The following is a 19,978-nucleotide window of genomic DNA, read 5'->3' on the forward strand; positions in this document are numbered from 1 at the left end:
AAGGACATTGGCACTAAATCAGAAAGTTTCTTACTACTTTTCTTCTTATCCTCATTGTTCTATCAGTTTCTTACAGATAGCCACCTTCATTGACTTTTGGCCTTATTTTGCATAGAATTGTCATAATGGGACTTGACAGATCAGTGCTTACCCTGGCAGATTGAGTCATCTTAACAAAACTTCATTAACTCCACGTTCATGAAGAAAGCTTTTCTAAAAGAGCTATTACTTCACAGGCAGGCTCTCTGTATAGATGTCCCTTGTATATACCCCCTGTATGGATGTCCCTTGGAGAATTATTCTGTCCTTCAGATCAAGATAGCATAAATCACCTATGTATGGAGAGAGCTCCCATCTTGACACTTCCAGTTGTCGCCTGTTACCTCCATCATATTTTGAAGGCTCGCTTCTCAAATTGTACCACCTGTACTACTTCAAGAACTAGCAGCCAGGCTGGCAAGATTTCAGAGCTATAATTACTTTTATTTACTGGGCTGTAAGAAAACCGCTTGTATTGTCCAGTACTCACTACAATGGTTTCAGTGGCCTTGACAGTATTAAGAATATAAGCTTATGCCTTATGTTACAGGTTGCTTGGAATTATTCATGCTAACTTTAAGGTATCTAATGTGGGTGTTGTTAGTGCTGCAACATAGAAATGTGCATGAATATCACAATGCCTTATCTCAGACAAATTTGAACTGTTTCTAACCAAGCTGAGATGATTAATTCAAGAACAGCATCCTGCCAACACGGCTACTAACAGTGCTCTGGGAACACATACACTTACATGATGACCAGGCCCCTCACAAAAACAAAACAAACAAACAAACCCAAAAAACCCACCAAAAAAAACCCAAAAACCCTGCAAGATAGTAAAACCTATGAGCAACAATAAAAGCTAGTCTCTTAAGCAATTTTTAAAGCAGAAGGAATTATCTCGTATCTTTCCCAGACGATTCATCCTTTCCAGTTTTGTCTAGAGGAGGGCAGCCCAAGATTTCTTCCAAAACTCTGAATCCATGAATCTGCAGGGCCACGCGCTAATTGTCATTGAAAGGGAGTCAAAAAATTCTGAGCAGGTTTCTGAAATGATCAGGACACAAAAAAATGTGGGATGCATCATGGAGCACAGCTCATATGCAGCAACAACATTAATGTTCGACAAGGTAAAGAATGCACGTCTCATATTGCAATGAAGTCTGTTTTCCTATGGACTTCTGTAGGCTCCACAGCAGGGCCTTGATATTTAATACTGAGTCAATCAAATGTAACCTAGTATTACATTTGAAACTCCCGGTATCACAAATTATAAATTCAAATCAATTCTAAAAAGTTGCCAGAGGGGATCAGCAGGGAAAAACATAAGATGTTGATGTGAATGGCTAGTGATGACAATTGTGCTGATCTCACATCAAGTTACCACATCTGAAATGTAAAGGAGGTTTTATTTCTGTTTGAAGAGTTCGGGGAGAGGGGATAGTGGGGAACAGACAGCAGGAGTATAGAAATGGGTCAGCTGTTCTGCGTACTGACAGAGTTTGTAGGCTGATTATCTTAATCCCCCAGGTTACAAAAGACAAATGTAGCAGCTGTTACCTAAATTATCTGAAACATATTTGCAGCACAAATGGGACTGTCCCAAAGACAGGCAAGGTACAGAGCTGGACATAAACACCACTGCACCTCTTACTAGACAAGCTATACCATTTTGAGTTGTCGAAAGGTTTTATGCTTCTACAGACATACATGGCACCTAAACAAGGTTTTTAGTGATTAACATCTGCTTAAGAAACTGAAGGTGTGACTGCCGTTCATGCTGGCTTATTTTACTATAGTTCTCCACGCTAGTGACGGTGTGGGTTATGCCACATGTTAATACTAATGCAACAAACATAGGGAAGATCTTGGGGAAAGGCAGCTGGGTGTTTATCCCATGTACGGCATTTTGGTCACCGGCCTCTGTTGAGCTGTCACGAGTACAGTAGTCAGAACAGTTCAAGGCTAGAGACTCAGAGGGATAAACATGGATTCCAAGATCTTTTCTGATGACATTGGACGGGTTACTTTCTGCTTCTTTATCTTCATCACTATTATGTTTATGAAGCAAAAAGAATTCCAAAAGCATGAGATACTGCCTTTTAATGAGAGTTAGGTGTCTAAGTCTTTATTGTGCCTCTGAAAATTAAGCCTTTAGTGTTTCTGGGTTAGCTTTCCCAGTGTACATGCTGACCACAGTATAAAACTTAAATGGACCCTGTAGATGCTGTAAGTACTGTTAAAGAAGGAAAGAACAAAATAAGAACAAAGAACCCAAAGTCCTGATACTGCAAAAAGCTAAATTCCTTCTGGAAAATACTGATTAATTTATTTTCTTAAAAAGTTATTGTACTACTGTGCTGGGTTTGTTTCATACATTATCTTCCATGACCGTCATTAAATCTGTCTTAAATTTAAAAAAAGCTGGCCATCAAATTCTTTGTATGTTGTAACTGAGAGAGCTAGTACGATCATTTGAAGGGCGGGGCAGAAAAAGGAAATTATTTTTCAAAAAGGAACAGAACAGAAGGAAAACGATGGAAGAAGCTCCACAGAAGAAAAGGAGAACACCTGGGAGTACGCCACTGTTAGCACAATACCGATAAGCAAGGGACATAAAACAAAATCAGCAACTCCTACTACTCTTTCCTCTGGTAAAGCCTGTACTGAACCCAGAGAGGAACTCCATTTTGATCTGTTAGATTTTATCGATCTTATGAACAAGAACAACTTACTGAGAAAAAGGACACTGCTCAAAATACCAGGCTATCATGGGTTCTTTTTAGAACTGTGTTTTCAAGTATGTGACAGAATACGCTGCATCAAAATCAAGTTTTATTTTACTGTGAAACTTCTGAACAGTCAAGAAGTAACAGTATTCTAAAAACCTCTAGATTTTTATTTCAGTCACTCTCCTTCTATTCAAAACAATCTTTCCAATCCATCTAACAATGGATTTGTATGCATTTATTACACATTTACATGCAAAAGTTGTAACGTCTAATCCAGTTATATGCCCCTGCAATTACTTGCTAATGCAGTCAGTTAAAAGATTTCAGCACCGAGTATTAATATAATGTGCACATCTATATCTTAGGAACTGAACTGAAACTCAGTTAAAATAATTTAACATTTCAGATTTTAGACACTATTTCTCTCTTTCAAGAAAATGCTGCTGTTCAGACTTAAATATGTGATACAAACCAGCCTCAGTGAGCACAGCAAATAAATTCACGCTTAGACATAGGCTTTCTGTTTATTGGTATCACGTATCATAGTCTCTGAGCACTTTACAAGGGAGACAGGCTGAGTCATATATGATTTCATAGGTCAAGCTTAGCTAAATCAAGGCAATTCCCTCTAAGTTAGAACTTTGAAAGTGAACTGAAAATTGGAGTTCACAGTGGTTCAACACAGTAATTGCTGGTAAAAGTATCCCACACTGATCTAAGCAAGACAGTTTGAACCTACTTGCATACCAGAATGTATCGGCAGAAAGCTCAAATATCAGGGCTAGCAACATTGCTTAGCCTGATCCTCAGACAGAATCTTGACCACTGCATTTTCCTGAATACAGTTCTGCAGACTCAAGGGCATAACTCTTTCTTTACTTATTGGATGTAGCCCTGCAGCAATCAGTTTCTTCCATGTAGTTTCCAGGTGAAGAAAAAAAAATCACAGAAATGCCAGCATTTGCAATCCAGAGACCCACACCACAGATTGCTGCACATGGTTGTAGAGTTTACTAGAAAATGCATACTTCCATGATTACTATGTTTCTTGGAACAGAGCTGACAGCTTCTACAGCATAGCATGCATGAAAGGTGGCTCTGTATGGAAAGGCAATAATGGCTGTCAGGACACAAGGCTTAAATCAAAAGGCAAGTGCAGACTCATTTAATGCAGTAAGCAGTCGAGGCTATAGACAAGGTCCAATCAAGTCTTTTTGCCTGGCAAAAACAGCTGTTCACATGATGGTGGCCACCCAAAATAATCGACCTCATAGCAAGTCAGAGCTAACACTGATGGATTAACAAGTATTTTCCTTGTTACAACTTTAGGGCGCAGTTTGACTAGCATCTTTAAGTGGCCATGCCAGCCTAAGCACTGTGCATTCCCATCCTTAGTCATTCTCTCATTCCCTCCATTAACCTCCGCCCTTCACACCAGAACAAGTGTTTGTGTTACCAGGTGATAAATTGGACCAATTCCCTCATTCGAATCCCTTCTTTATTGTTACATTTATTGTTATTAAGCTGGATCTATGCCGCAGCTTAGTTTACCCTTCAGTGTGACAAGTGACGGCGATGTGTAGGCGTGGGAAGAGAGGAAGGTGGAGAGGGATTGCTTAACCCTGAACCATACCTGCAAGAGGTCTGAGTGATCATCATTTCTGTGATTGCAATATTGGCTGCTTGCAATGGGAATAGAGAGGGTCAGTGTAAAGAGTTGCAAACACAACACTGAAAGGAAACAGAGACACAGCTTCTTAAACCCAGGCTCACGTGGAACCTGACTTACAATAAGTTTCCTGTTGTTCTGGAAACAGTACCATGTATAAGATGTTTCTAAATAAGCATTGCACAAAGAATATATTTATCTCAGTTTCTGTATAATTAAAGCAGCCCTATCTGCTCTTGAATTCTGGCTAACTACTAGGGCACAGTAGCAGAGTAGTTCGAGGTCTAATTAAATACTCCTGTTAGCAGGTATCTGCATTCAGAGAGCACTGAAACAGCAGCATAGTTTTCAGATTGGGTCAGCGGGGGTAGAGGCCTTCAGGGAGGTTTTTAAAGTTGTCAGAACTCTCTCTCTCTGCTACCCTGAACTAAAAATACAAGTTGGAAAGGTGTTTGATGGAGACAAGGGAGGGTTTAAGAAATCATGTAAAAATATACCTTCTGAGCAAAGAGGTTTTGTTTGGCTCTGGGGTTTTTTTGCCTAGCTGCAATCATAGTCATTGTACAAACAGTGCCGCATTTCTAAGAAAACCATGTGAGAAATCAAATGGCAATATCCAGTGTGACAGGGCTAGCACCAATTTTTAGTAAAAATGTATGAATAACACTTGTGTCTTTATTATGCAGCTAGTAGTATTGCATATATGTATTCATCAGAAACACTGCTTCATCTGTAGCTTTTTAAAAAAAATATAATATACCAAGCAAGCAAAGTATATTAGAGCAATCAGAACTCTTTCAAATTCAGCTGGCTTTAGAGTTGCAGAAGAATAATGTGTACTGTCAGCACCTTCACTGACAAGTTCTCTCTCTAACATAGGAACTGTGCTAAACTAGATTTCACTATTCAAATAATTGTGAGCTTTACTTAAAAAAAAAAAAAAGCCCAAAACGAAAACTGTGACAAACACATGTACTATAGCTTGGCCTACAAAATTATAATTATTATAGATTTCCTACCATAGGTTATTCTAAATAACAAAATTAATAAAATTTGGATTCCCTGTCTTTATGCCCTGTATCTGCTCCTCAGCCCACCAAATTTGCCTCAGCTGTCCCCTCACACCCTCATGCAGACTAACACTGCAATACCACAACTCTTGGTTGTGGTCCATAACTCTTGGACCCCATGGTCCCTCCTTCCCACGCTGCCCTGCCTGGCTCACACATCAGAGGATACTCATTGCCTGGATAACGCTGGCCAGCTGGCTGCCACCAACCATAGCAGACAAGAGTGAGTTTTCTATTCTTTTCCTTACTCAGGCACTCATAAAAATGCTTTTACCTGTGTAGCTCCCAGTCTCCTCCAAACTTCTAATAGTACAACTGCACCAAGTTAGTCTTATGTTCGATTCTTTTGTAACAGTGAGTATATAAATCAAATATAGTCTATCTAAGAGTTTATTATATAAAATTTAGAGATCAGAGTGAAGTAAGTGGCAATACTTCTGTATGAAAGGTTACTTGTATCTTGCTTAATGGATTAGTAAAAGCAATACATCACTTAATGTGTTAGCATTGAAATGTTTACAAAGTAAGTAAAAAGGCCTTTTCAGAGTCCGGTGTCTTAAGAGGTTAGTGAAATCAAATTGTGTTTTTCAAGATGCCTGAAGAATTGAGATTTGAGAACATTTTCGCTGGTGGTGTTATAACACTGGAGTAAAATAAATGGAAAGCTAACAGTAACTGCAGCATAGTAAATATGATTGCCAATAGCTATGTTTTAGAAACACACAATAACTCATAGCTTGGAGATAAAGACAGCTTCTTTGAGTGCTTTACTCAAAGAGAGAAGCAGCTCTGTTCTGTTAATAAATTTCTGATGCTGTAGCTCACAGAATCACAGAATGGTTGAGGTTAGAAGGGACTTCTGGAGGTTATGTAGTCCACCCCCCGCCCGCTCAAACAGGGCCACCTAGAGTTGGTTGCCCAGGACCATGTCCGGGCAGGTTTTGAATATCTCCAAGGAGAGAGACTCCGCAACCTCTCTGGGCAACCTGTACCAATGCTCAGTCACCCTCACAGTAAAAAAGTGTTTCCTGATGTTCAGAGGAAACCTCCTGTGTTTCAGGACCATTGTCTCTGGTCCTGTCACTGGGCACCACTGAAAAGAGCCACTGACCACCACCCTCTGGGCCTGACCGTTCAGCCAGTTTTCAATCCACCTTACTGCCTGCTTATCCAGCCCATAATTCATCAGCTTCTCTATAAGCACATTATGGGAGACAGTGCCAACAGCCTTACAGAAGTCAAGGTAGACAATATCCACTGCTCTCCCCTCATCTACCAAGCCAGTAGATGGCTTGGTAAGATAACCTTCATTGTAGAAGGTTATCTGGTTGGTTAAGCATGACTTCCTTTTTGAGAATCCATGCTCACTACTCCTGATCACCCTCCTGTGATCGTCATGAGCCTGGAAATGGTTTCCAGGGTTAGTTCTTCAATCACCTTCTCAGGGAATGAGGTAAGGCTGCATTCCATCAGGGCCAATGGACTTATGCATGTCCAGTTTGCTTAAGTATTCCCTAACATGATCCTCTTCCACCAAGGGTATGCCTACCTTGCTCCAGCCTTTCTTCCTGGTCTCCAGGACCTGGCATTTCTGAAGGCTGGTCATACTAGTAAAGACTGAGGGAAGAAAGCATTCAGTACCTCAGCCTTTTCAATGTCCTGTGTCACTGGGCCCCTGTCCCAGTTAGCAGCAGACCCACATATTCCCTAGTCTTCCTTTTGCTGCTTTTGTACTTATAGAAGCCCTTCCTGTTGCCTTTCTTGTTGCCTTTCTTGATGCCTTGTTCCCTCACCAGATTCAGCTCCAGTTGGGCTTTGGCTTTCCTAACCCTGTCTTTGCAAGCACAAGCAGTGTCTTTATATTCCTTCTCTGTTACCTGTCACTGCTTCTCCCTTCGGTATACTTACTTTTTATGTCTGATTTTTGCCAGGAGCTCCTTGTTCATCCATGCAGGCCTCCTGGCATCTTTACTTGACTTCCTGCTCATTGGGATGGACTGTTTTCGAGCTTGGAAGAGACTTGAATATCAACAAGCTTGCTTAGCCCCCTCTTCCCTCCAGAGCCTTGTCCTATGGGACTCTTTCAGGCAGATCCCTGAAGAGGCCAAAGTCTGCTCTCCTGAACTCCAAGGCTGTGATCTTGCTTTTTGCCCTGTTCCCCCCTTTTAGGATCCTGAACTCTACCATCAGGGCAGCCAAGGTTGCCTTCAGTCTTCACATCCCTGACAAGCTCTTCCTTGTTTGCAAGTATGAGGTCCAGCGGAGCATTTCTTTTCATTGGCTCCTCTATCACTTGTGTTAGGAATTTGTCATCAATGCTCTCCAGGAACCTCCTGGATTGCTTATGCCCTGCAGGTACCAGGTTGGTTAAAGTCCACCACGAGGATCAGGGCCCGTGAACATGAGGCTACTTCTAGCTGTCTGTAGAAGGCCTCATCTACTGTTTTCCTGATCAGGCAGCCTGTAGCAGACACCCACAACAGTGTCATCCATATTGGTTTGTTCTTTAATCCTCACGCATAAGCTCTCAGTTGGCTCCTCATCCATGTTCAGAAGAGCTCCATGCACTCCAACTGCTCTCTCACATAAAGGGCAACTCCACCTCCTCATCTTCCTGTCCTGTCCTTCCTAAAGACCCTGTATCTCTCTGCTGTAACGCTCCAGTCACGGGAGCCATCCCACCACATCTCCATGATCCCAACAAGATCATAGCCCTGCAACTGCACACAGATCTCTACTTACTCAATTTTATTCCCCATGCTGCACGATTTCCCAGAAAGGGTCTGGGGATTTTTCCCAAATTGGTGCCTTGTAGGCACTTCCTTGCTTACCTGCAAGTGCTTGAGGTAAGCCTATCTAAGCTCTGTTTTGTTGGTTTTGTCTTTGCCTTCATTCACACCATCCCAGGCCCTTTGCTTGTCAGCCCTGTCCATCATTCCCTCACAGGCTGCTGGTAATATTCTCCATCCCACATCACTCCCAGTTTAAAGTCCTTCTTACCAGGTCAGCCATCCCGCCGGCAAAGACACCTTTGCCTCACTTAGTGAGGTGTATCCCGTCTCTCCCAAGCAGACGTTGATCCTCAAACAGGGTCCCATGGTCACAGAAACCAAAATCCTGTTGCCAACACCAGATGCACAGCCAGCACAGCTGCACAACTGGCACAGCTTGGTTTGTTCCTTCCAGAAACGAGCCCTGAATATAAGAATTGCTAAAGGTTTAGAGCTTTTTTATAAATATATAAAATTTACTAAAAGTCAGCATTTTAAAATGCTACCTTAAGTGATATTAAACATATATATCTGTATGTTACTGTGTACTATATAATACTCCAGATGATAACACCTATAACATGTATGTCCTGCTTAAAAGAGCAACCTTATTTAAAGAACAGATACTCAGTTTATCCAATACCATTTCAGTCTCAAAAAGCTCTGGCAAATCTTGTCAGGTCTGAGTGAAAATTATCAAGGAATTGAAAAGCCAAGGAAAGGAAGGGAGAACAGGCAGCCAAGGTACATCATTTCCCTAAGGAACAGCAGGGTTAAATATTCAGTATGCTATCCTGATCCTAGGTAATATAAAATCTGTGGGCCTAAAAAACCAGTCTGACAGCCTTCACAGACTGATCTCATTTACCTGCCGCATCTACACATAATCTTCTGAACAGTGCCATAGATGTTACCGCAGCATTGGGCTAATATGAGTGAGATCAGGCCCCAGCTTTATAATTTCATGAAGTCACTGGGTTATCCGAATGCATAATTTCCACCACAAAAACATTGGTGCTTGCATTCAAGTCTCTGTATGTTGACTTAAAGGTGCCCTTACCTAATTCTGAAGATATTTTGTAAGTAACTATTTGCAGTGGTTTTATTCATGATTGCTGATGTTCCTGCTGTAGGACCACCATTACCAGGTAAATCCACAGCCCCTGCTGAAGGCTGAGATTCCTTACTGCCTGGAGTGAATTTGAAATGTAAACTATGCTGTCTGGGTGTTAGTGATCATTTCTTTGATGAAGTGAAAAAAGCAGCAGTAATAATAATAAACAAAGCCCACACTTTCAGTAGTAGCAACCTGTGAATATGTATACCTGTCAAGAGGCAAAAGTACATTCAGAATTGTTAGTGCCCTCTTCAATTTTCTGTGAAGCAAATTGGTTTAAATCAGTAAGCCAGACAGCTTGGCAGACGCATTTAACTTGTAACTATGTCAAGAAAATATATCAAAGTAAAACTCGCAGAAGAACCTAAGAGGATAACCTTACTGTAAGTACCAGATGAAGATGACTTTTTAGCATGTCTCTCAGACTGCCATGGACAGCTGTGGAGTTGTGTCTCTGCTGAGTCCACACAGATAGAAAAATGTCACTTTTTATGGCCTGCTGCCCTCTCTAGGAAGCAGATATTCAGACATGTATCGCACCTTAGTGTCACTTGAAACAAGGACCTTACCCAAAGCTCACTGAAGTCAATGGGAGGCTTTCCATTAACCTTGCAGTGTTTTAAGTCAGTCTTTAAGGCTCTTACGTTAGCACCTGTCTCATTATAATAAGCACATGAACATGGAGACTGACATGCAGGGGACTACCCTGTGTCCAAAATGATAATAAATCAATTAATTGAAGAGCCTCAAATGTTAGAGTCACAATAATAATGGAAAAAAATCAGAAAAGGTAATCGACCCCTATCTATTAAATCTTTTAAACGTACAGCATTTACCAGTCTTAAAGAGAAAGAAGTGAAGACTTTTGCATATATATCTTCAAGTATATTACAGACAATGAGAAGCTTATAGGCAATCACGAGGGACGTAGGTGAGGAAACAAGTTGTGTTACCCAGTGTCTCCTACTAGCTGGATGTCTCCAGAGGCTGGTCACCAAGAAGAAACACTAGATAGGTAGACTTAGCCGACATTTAGATTACGTGAATTAAAATTATAACAAAAGCTTTAAATGAAAAGGGCTGAATAACAGTATGCAACAAATATATTTTCTACTTCTCTACCCCCTGAAACATCATCACATTGCCAGTCACATTTCTACAAATCCTGTATGGCCTTTCACCCATATGTTCAAGCACACATTGAATAGGATCTTTCAAGAACATCTTTTCACAGAGAGTTTTTATTAAGAAACAATATAAATAGCATAATAAAAATGTCATAGCTTGTGGGGGGAAACAAAAAAGACTGCAGAGTGAAAAACAGCAGCACAGTATCATCAGTGTGAACACAAACCAAGAAAGACAAGGAGATCTTTGTTGATCAGGTTCCTCCTCCTGCCATAAACAAATGTTCTCCATGTTGTGCAGAAGTGAAAACGAATGGACTCATGTGCAGTGGGTGGGTGCAATGAAAAGCTGTTATTTATCGATTGTGCCAAAAACATTTTGTTTCCTTCATCTCAAAAAGATATCTAGATTAATCTAAGGTGACGAATCTTAAAATACATTTTCAGAGTCATTTATAAAAATCCATACCCCTTCTCTGAAAACAGGAGCAAAAAGAACCTATTTATCACACATTCTTTTTTGACCACCACTTTGCCCCAAAAAACATTTATGTGTCAGTCTGTTGGCCCCAAAAATAAATAAATGTCTGAGTCTCCCTTCGAGTCTTTTTGTGTATATCTGACAGAATGCATCAAGGCTTCATCTAGAGCTGTTTTTTTGCTCTTTTCCAAACTCTGTCTATCTATTTTCCCATGTATCTGAAATTTTGCATAATTTGTGGCAAGTTAGTTAACCATGCAGAGCCTCTCCTGTGCAGCAATCTCAAACACATTTGTATCCGGTGCAAATTTCTTGCAACTAAGCCTGATCTGTGTCAGATAACCAGATCACCAACCCAGATCTTTGGAAAACACAAGACAGTGTCTGCTGTCAGTTTTGCTGCAATGAGCTGGATGTTCTGTATGGACATAATTCCTACATTGGCTTTGTAAGTTATGTACTTCTATAGACTGCAAATTTTGAGAAACTTGCCTGCCAGAAATTTGCTGGAAGATAATTTTAATGGAATAAACTATATAAAGCACTGTCCTGAATAGAGTTGTATTTTGCCATATACTTGGGCACTTTACAAAATCAGAGCACAAATTCCTATGACTTCTTCAGAAACCAGCTGCCAAGGATATGAAGTATGAAGTGACAGCAGAAGCACCACGGAAGATGGTGGAAGGGAGGCCGTAGTCACTAGGCCTAGTGCTGGCCCTGGAAGCTGGCCATCCATTAGCAGCCTGTGTAGATAATGGAGAGAAAGACATTTTGGTAGATGCGTAGCACCTAGAGTCGAGCAGGTGTGAGTGCCCTCGGGTTGCCACTGGAGGCAGCTAGGAAACTGCCACCCTCCAGCTGAAGCCAGTCTTTGTGGATGCTCTCCCTAATATTTGAAATATCAGCTTCAATTAGGCCATTAACACTGGTTTGCATGGGCAGAAATATTGAACAGAAGCTATTTCTGACCACAGGTTAATTAAAGTGTAAGAGACGAAAGCTGGCCATATTTTTTCCTCTTACAGGTAATCCTCAAACATTTGAAATTCTGCAAAACACAGAAGAAAAGAATTTTCTTTCACATCAACTTTAGTAATGACTTGGGTATTTACTAATGACTCAGGGAAGCAGATACCACATATTAAAGAACACGGGAATGAAGAGGACATGGTAGAGCTTGGAGCTGGATATATCCTTCAGTTGAGAAATGGCTGTCAACAAAACTTATCGTTTGGTTATAATTATAATTTCTCCACCCTTTCTACTCGGCTGAATGAATTTAATCTGTTGCAGACAGAGGTGTTATTTAAGCTCATGTTTCCTACTGTTATGTACGGTTTAAAAATAAGAACAGAAAAAAAAGTTTCCTTGTTGTCTTCATTCTCTATGCACTGGTTTGGTAAACTCTTAGATACAAGGAATTAGGAAACAAAGCCTTAAACTGAAGCATTGTCAGGCGCTGGACTCCAGAGAAAATCCAGAGACAAATTCAGAGAAAAACTATATGCCATTAATCTACTTCTATAATAAGCTGAAATCCCAAATCTGATTTTTAGGAAAAAGTGTGAGCTGCCAGCCAGCAGTGCACTTTTATTCAGTAGAGTGCCTAGCCAAATGATTAACTTTAAGCAAATTCTCCAGTTTCATTGATCTGAGAACATTTCCCTGATGTCAGAATCAGAATTTAATGAACAAGCCTGGATTTAAACGTATGCTGATTTACAGTCTGAATATGAATCAGTATCAAATTTTGCTTTTAGGATCCATTAATAATAGGTGGTACTGTACTGCAAGACAGCAGTCAGAATATATGAACCCTTAGCCCTTCACACCTTGATCAGTGATGAGGTGCTGTCAGCATCTGCTCAAGTGACCTGGGGGGTCCTGTCATGTTAATTCCTTTTCCTGGTTTAAATCTGATTTCTTTATGAGGTGCAAAAAACAGGGTTGATTTTTTTTTAAATATCCAGCTTTTTCCTAGCCTACAAAAAGCAGGTTTTATTGTCAATTAATTGCTTCCTTTAGTATTATCCTTTTTTTTTTTAATGAAGCTGTGAAAGTTGTGGATTACTGTACATAGCGACAATGACACAAGCGAGAGATATGTTGAAAAAAGCAATATGGGAATACAGAAGTATTTATTAAGATGACACACAAATATGCTGGTGTATTTAGATTATGCAGAAGCTTTAAACGTCTGTGGCGGATAAAAGTGAAGTTTAAGATGATGAAATAACTGACAAATGAAGCAGATATTAATGTTTATTAAATAGTTACATTTGTCATTTAAGGCTGTAGATTTGACATGAAATGTATTGCACATAAATAGTAAGATACATTATAGATCCCTCACTGTTCCGTTTTTCTGTCAGTAAAACTTTTCTGCCTGTCTGAAAGAAGAAGAGGGATCTTCAGGCTTTTGAGCTAGGAATCAGCATGTGCTGAAGTGTGGGGAGTTTGACAAAACAGCACATAGGAGGAACAAACATCAAACCAGAATGACTGAGAAATGGTAGAGAAACATGAAACCCGACAGCTTACCCTGTAAAGAAATTTAGCATATAGAGGATGAGAAGCCATGCTGGAGCTCTGAAAGTGAAAAAGAGGATTTGTCTCGTAGCCAGGTGTCAGGAGGGGAAAGTCTCCAGTGGCTTTTGAGGACTCCAGTGTCAAGTCATGACAGCAAGGACAAAAGTACTGCGCTCAGTAGATGTCATCTATGCCCTGCAGACGTCAGGTCAGCACCTCGGAGAGACTACTTTTATCTTTGTCCTCATAACAAATTCTTCAGAAGAGCAATGATTTTGCTTCTGAAATTCTCCAAATGCATTTTCCTGCTGAATACTCTTGACATTGTGTTCATTTCCACTGTCATTTCAGGCAGCATCCCCTGCGCTATTCGTATGACAATGTGCTAGCCTGCGTCCTTGCCAGAGGCTCAGAGAGACTTCTTGCAGGCAAGTGAGGAAACATGTAAGAGAAGCCTGATCCTAGGAGAGCAGTGCAGCGGAAAAATGGCTCCTGAGCTTAACACAGACGAGCCGAAGGAATGCTCCTACTTACACTTCACCTTGTTTATCAGGCGTTGGTAGGCAAAAACCACCCGACGCATTCTCAGGAGACAGTATGAGACGGTATCAGATGGGCTCTATGATTCCAGACTGCACCTTAAGCAGGAGAAAGGTTGACATAGGAGGAATTATGTTGCTATCCCACTGAAGACCTCCGAATCTTAGGACATGCCAGTTTTAGGTCTCTGTGCACCAGCAGGTTCCTCTAAAGTTGCTCCAACATCTACTCTGTATAAACACCTAATTCAGCCTGATCAAAAATTTCCAGCAAACTAACTGGAAACTTTCTCAAATAATACCATTTTCTTCTTCCACTGGATTGGAAGAAAGTGCTTTTTTCCAAAATGGGAAAAAATAAAAAATTCACTGTGATTTTTTTTCTAATGGGAAAAACTCGCTATGACATTCTTAATAGAAAAACGTGGCTGGGTTTCTGAATTGTATCTCTTCGTGAAAATACACAGCCCTTAGCATATGAAAATTATCAGAAAGTGACAGGGGAATAATTTCAGGAGACTCTTGTCAAATTATTAGCAACATGCTCCATAGAGAACCACAAAGAAAAGGGAAATCTCATAAAATACAAAAGGGCAAAGCTCTGAAAGAAAGTTCTGTCTTATAATTCATTTTCTACATTCCCCCTCTGTTCTCAACCACAGAAACCTCCTTTTTAATTAAATTATCTGCCAGCAGAGAAATACATGGAATTATAATGCACAAGAACACATTGCTACTTCAATATTCTACACTATTTATAAGACAGCACAAGGCACAGTTTCTGACTTTTAAATACTGGCAAACCAAATAATTTTCATTTCTTAGGCATTTATCCATGCCAAATTTAGAACATATTAAATTCACCATCACATCCTGAGATCTTTTTGCTCAAAAAGATATCAGGTCAGACTTCCATTTATGCTACATTTACATTTATATCCATTTTAAAGACCCTCTTCTCTGCCAGAACGGTTTAATGGTTCTCGCTAAAAGAAAGCAGAGTCTATATTGTATTTTTAAAAGCTGATTATTCAAAAAGGCATTGATTACACAGCAAAGTACACTGTATGACACAGAACCTCAGCTGCCTGATATTGTTGTAGTTTCATTTCCAGCAGTCAAGTTATGCGGGTTTCCCTCAGCTGGGGATCTAGTCATGTATATTCTGTATAATTAGAGGATATATATTTTAAGCAATAACACACAGAGCTCTGTTCTGTATATTTGGCAAATATTTCCGCACTTCAACCAACTGTGGAAACTGTGAGTTTGGAAGCTAAATGTACCAATTACACCCAAAGTATATCCATATCCTTTTGCAGGTCTTGATTAAACCACCCATTGTCTTGGAGATACTCCAGGTTTATACCGTTGCATCTGAACACAGAATATTATGAGGCTATACATAATTTATATAGATCAGCACTAATTATGAAAAGACTCAGGTAGCTAAAGCTTATTTTTTTATACCAGACCTGATTTTCACTGTCAGCTGTGAGGATGGAATTGAACCTTGTATGGACAGTAAACAGTCCCATCTCCCTTCAGATTCTGGACATAGGTCTCAAGGAGAATTTACACACTACGTCATAGGCTTGGGACGGACAGTACATTTCATCCCAGCAGCACTAACTCCTGTCAGTGATGGCAGATGAAAATGGGGTTTGGGTTTTTTAAATTAAAAAGCCTGTATTATTAAAGTCAGCTATAATCAGTTGGGACTGAAGGCCCATTTGTGCTTCCATTTGCTGTGGTGAAACATCAGAGTTATCCCATTGTGCTCTGTGGAATTACTGTAGGGTTTTATTCTCGTAAATGAGAAGAGAATTTCTCTCTTGATCCTGTCTTTGAACCTAAGTGATTACAGTCTGAATTGCCTTTATGAATGAGACAAATGCATGTCCCCATTTAACATATTCTACAGGTTTCACAGAATCATTTTCTGCATGCCTACACTGATTTTACAGGATTTTAACATCGATCAAAAGCCGGATTAAAAAAAAAGAAGAAGGAGGACTCTTTGATGTCCTAATTTTGTGCTGGGATGGGTGTCCTCTGTAGTGACAGCCTCCCTGTGGTTCATATTGTTTCTAATGGTCTTAGATGGACACTCCTGAAAACTACTTCTTTCTTTGAAAAAAAATCAATAAACGTATCTTTGTGCTAAAGCCCACAACTGTACAAAGAAAACAGAACAAAAGACAGCTGATGAAAACCATAGGTAGTAGCAGGTCCGACTATGCCTTATAATAAGATTCAGATATAACTGCTGCGAATATTAAAGCAGTAGAAGGGGCAAATATGCACAGTGTATAATTTCAAAGTGACAACAATCAAAGTTCCTTGGAAAAAGAAGAAAAACATTACCCATTTCGTACTTGTTATGTAATTGTGCTTGTCCTTGGATGTTTCACCTGCAACCACACTTCCAGCAGTTTGGTGTAGAATTTTTATTACTTCTTTATATTTTGTCATCATCATCACTATTAATTTTTTTAAACGCAACTGGGCTTGCCTGCTTTAAAGAGGTTTTTGAAACATCTGTGTGCATGGTGGACATGGCTATGGTCTCATAATCCTCCTCACGGGAGCGGAAATGACAAAAATGAAATAAAAACTGCAAGTCCCTTTGGAAGTTCTTATTGAGAAACCCGTAGAAGATGGGGTTCACGCAGGTAGAGATCATGGCGGTGAGGTGGCAAATCAGGAACAAAAGGTTGTGGCTGCAGGTAGCGACCGGCAGAATTTCGTGATTCCAATCAAACATGATATTGAAGATGGTGAGAGGCAGCCAGCAAACTGCAAATGCCACCACTATTGAGATCAGCATGATGTTGATCCTTTTGGTTTCAGAGGATCTGTACTTATTGTCTCTCATCTTGTCCATCATGTTGCTCCTTTTTTTTAATCGTATGTATATCTGCAGGAAATTCAAGAAAGAGAAACACGAGGGATAATTTAGCCTACAACCGTCATCGTTGCAAGGATAAACAAACACCAGACAGAAAGAAAGACATACCGCGAGGGGATTCTCTCTTACCTTCAAGTAGCAAATAAATATAAAACAAAGAGGTCCAAAGTACTGAATCACCAAAAGCGTCGTGGTATAAGAAAGCCTGGCGGTGTCCAAGGGGAACAGGTCCAAACACACATATTTGTCCTTATATTCATCAAACGTTAGGTTTCTGAAGGGTTCGTCCGTTAACACGTGGTAGATCAGGAAAGGCAAAGAGGAAGCTGTGGCTAAGATCCATATGGCAGCGATCCCCAGGTAGGCATGTCTGTTGTTGGGCCTCCAGCCACGCGGGTTGATGATCAGCTGATGGCGTTCGATAGCAATGAGGACTAAAGAAAAGACCGAGACGGTGATGGAGGCACATTGCACGAAAGGATTCAATTTGCACATGGCCTCCCCAAAAATCCAGTGGTCCATTAAAGTATACACAAAGGTAAAGGGAAGACACATGATGGTCACTAGAAGATCAGAAAAGGACAGGTTGACAATGAGGATGTTGGTAACATTGCGCATCTCCTTTTGTTTTAAAATAATGACGATCAAGGCCAGATTCCCAGAGACTCCCAGAATTATCACAGTCCCGTAAGCCAAGGCCAAAGTGAAGACCATGGCCAAAGGCACACGGCAATCCTCATCCTCAAACTGCAAGATCTGCGAGTTCTTCTCCGAAAAATTCAGGTGGCCGGAACTATTTCCCAGGGGGGCGAGACCCGAGGCGTTCATCTTGTCCCCAGCTCGCCGGGCGACGTCCGCCGCCGCCGCCGCCGCCGCCTTCGTCCACGGCGCTGCCGGCGCTCACGCCGCGCCCCTCATCCCGCCAGGCGGCCCTCGGCCCGGCCCGCTCCGCCGGGCCGCATCTCCCTCGCACCACCTGGGGAGAAGGGAAGGAGCAGGGCCGGTCACCCCCGGCCGCGGCGCCCGCCCGCCACCACCCCCCGGCCCCCGGCGCCGAGCCGCGGCGCGGCCGGGCCCCGCGGGGGAGCGGAGCGGCCCCGGCCTCGCCTGCCCGCGGCGGGCGGGCTCGGCCGCGCTCCCCGCGGGTGGGGATCACCGAGCCGGCGGCCGGGGAGAGCCCCGGGGAGGGCGGCGGTGGCGGCCTCCCGTCCGAGGCGGGAGCGGGGGCTGCAGCCCGGGAAGAAGGGCAGAGGGCAGGATCGAAATGCAGGGCTGCAAGCGCGGGGCGCGACCCCTTCCCGGCCCTTTCCCGCCGGCACAAGTTACACGAAATAACGAGCTGAGAAGCGATTTCAGTCTTCCACCAGCGTAGCCTTTACTCGATGTTTTACATCTCCTTTTTACAAGTTCAATCTGCAAAGGTCTGCTTTCTCAAGCTGCTCTAAGTGGAATTATATCCAGCCATCGCAAAAGGGGAGGGGGAAACCCATCTGACTAATGTGAGGGGTGGAAAAATTACTCAAAAAATTGCATTCTTTTTTACCTAATACATACACTTGATGTTGAGCAGCCGAGTGCCCACAGCAGCACTGGCACTGAGTCAAAGGCAAATCAGGAACTCTGAACACCTTAATCTCAGCTAGCAGGGCTGTGCAGCAAAGAAAGAACAAAACAAGATGAAAGACAAAAAATAGCAAAAATTAAGCACTGCAGAAAATTTCTTTACCCATGCAACACAAATAGGCATGCCTAAATAACCACCCCTTTGCAAGGCCTTGGATTTTAAAATCAGAGAAACTCAGGCATATGTGTTCAGGAGGAAAAAAAAAAGAAAGAAAGAAATCAAATAACCTGACACACCTTTACTCCAATGAGCCATTAGTGGCAACCGCACTGAATCTGGAACTTTCCCTCTGCCCACTCTCCCATGAGCTAAATTTATTGCTCACTTAACCTTAGGTTATGGTAATGAAACTAATGACACTTAAAATTCACACAAGTGGGTTTCAAACCCAGCTCCATATGGCGCTTATCACAAAAGCTGTAAAAACATTGCCTGCTAACATGTACTTCATTAAAAGTTACCCTGAACGGGTGAGCTTTTCGTCTTAAATGATATTTGGTATAAATCTCAGTGTCACCTAAGTCTCCAGAGCAGAATCGTCTTTGTTACTGGTGGCAGACACCGTTTTAACCAGCCACGTGCTGGGGACCAGAGCTGGGGCTGCCTCCTCACTGGGGCAGAGCCAGCGTGCCAGGGCTGGGCTTGCAGCGGCAGCTCCTCCTCAGGGTCAGCAGAAGGGTGACCATGCCAACACCATGGCTTGTCACTGGCATCACGAGCTCACCTCCGCTGGCTCTGCTGGCTCTTTATAATCACCACGTCGCTACATGAAACCACGGCAGGTGATACAGCTTGCCTCTGAGTGACATTTTGCTGTCAAAGTTAACATCAGTGGCTTCGGACAAAAGGCATCTCTGCCTGAGGTTTGGCTATTCTGATTTTCAAGCTAGCTAGGCATGCACCTGAGCATAATCTCTCAGACCTGCTGCCTCTGCTAACTAAATTTATCAGGTCTGCCTAGTCCACAAAGTCTGTTTTAGGGTCCAATAAAGAACCTCCCACCCCCCAGGGCCTCTTGAAGCATCGCTTCAGCCAGAGCCAGAAGTAGGTGCTTTACACAAAGGGCAAGAGTGTGGGTGATGCAGAGAGCCAGGGCTCCTCAATTTCCAACAGTATGACTTTAGCCCAGCCCGAAAATCATCTGGATTTAATCATGATCTCCACTGTCACTCGTACAGCATGAGGTGGGCAGTCCAGCCCTGGGACTTGACGAGGCGATGGCAGGAGCAGAGTGGGTGAGGAGCCATGTCCTGCAAGGAGAGAACTGGGCAGGTTTTCTCACCAGCTGGGACCTCATTGCGCCCAGCAATGAGGTGGCCTAGGTTTCAGGCGCTTTGTTTTTTCTTTTCCCTTAGCCAAGCTCTGC

General features: G+C 42.0%; 1 protein-coding gene across 1 annotated transcript; it reads right to left on the reverse strand.

Moving 5' to 3' along the window:
• Positions 1-16,538: 16,538 nt before the first annotated feature.
• On the reverse strand, positions 16,539-17,816 carry NPY1R (neuropeptide Y receptor Y1; the record flags this gene model as incomplete). The annotated part of the gene is made up of 2 exons (XM_082315083.1): positions 16,539-16,997; positions 17,118-17,816. 2 exons carry the CDS (start codon positions 17,814-17,816, stop codon positions 16,539-16,541), a joined length of 1,158 nt encoding a protein of 385 aa, XP_082171209.1.
• Positions 17,817-19,978: the final 2,162 nt, after the last annotated feature.

This window comes from Platalea leucorodia (assembly GCF_965183815.1).
Source record: "Platalea leucorodia genome assembly, chromosome: 6".
Taxonomy (NCBI): Eukaryota; Metazoa; Chordata; class Aves; order Pelecaniformes; family Threskiornithidae; genus Platalea; species Platalea leucorodia.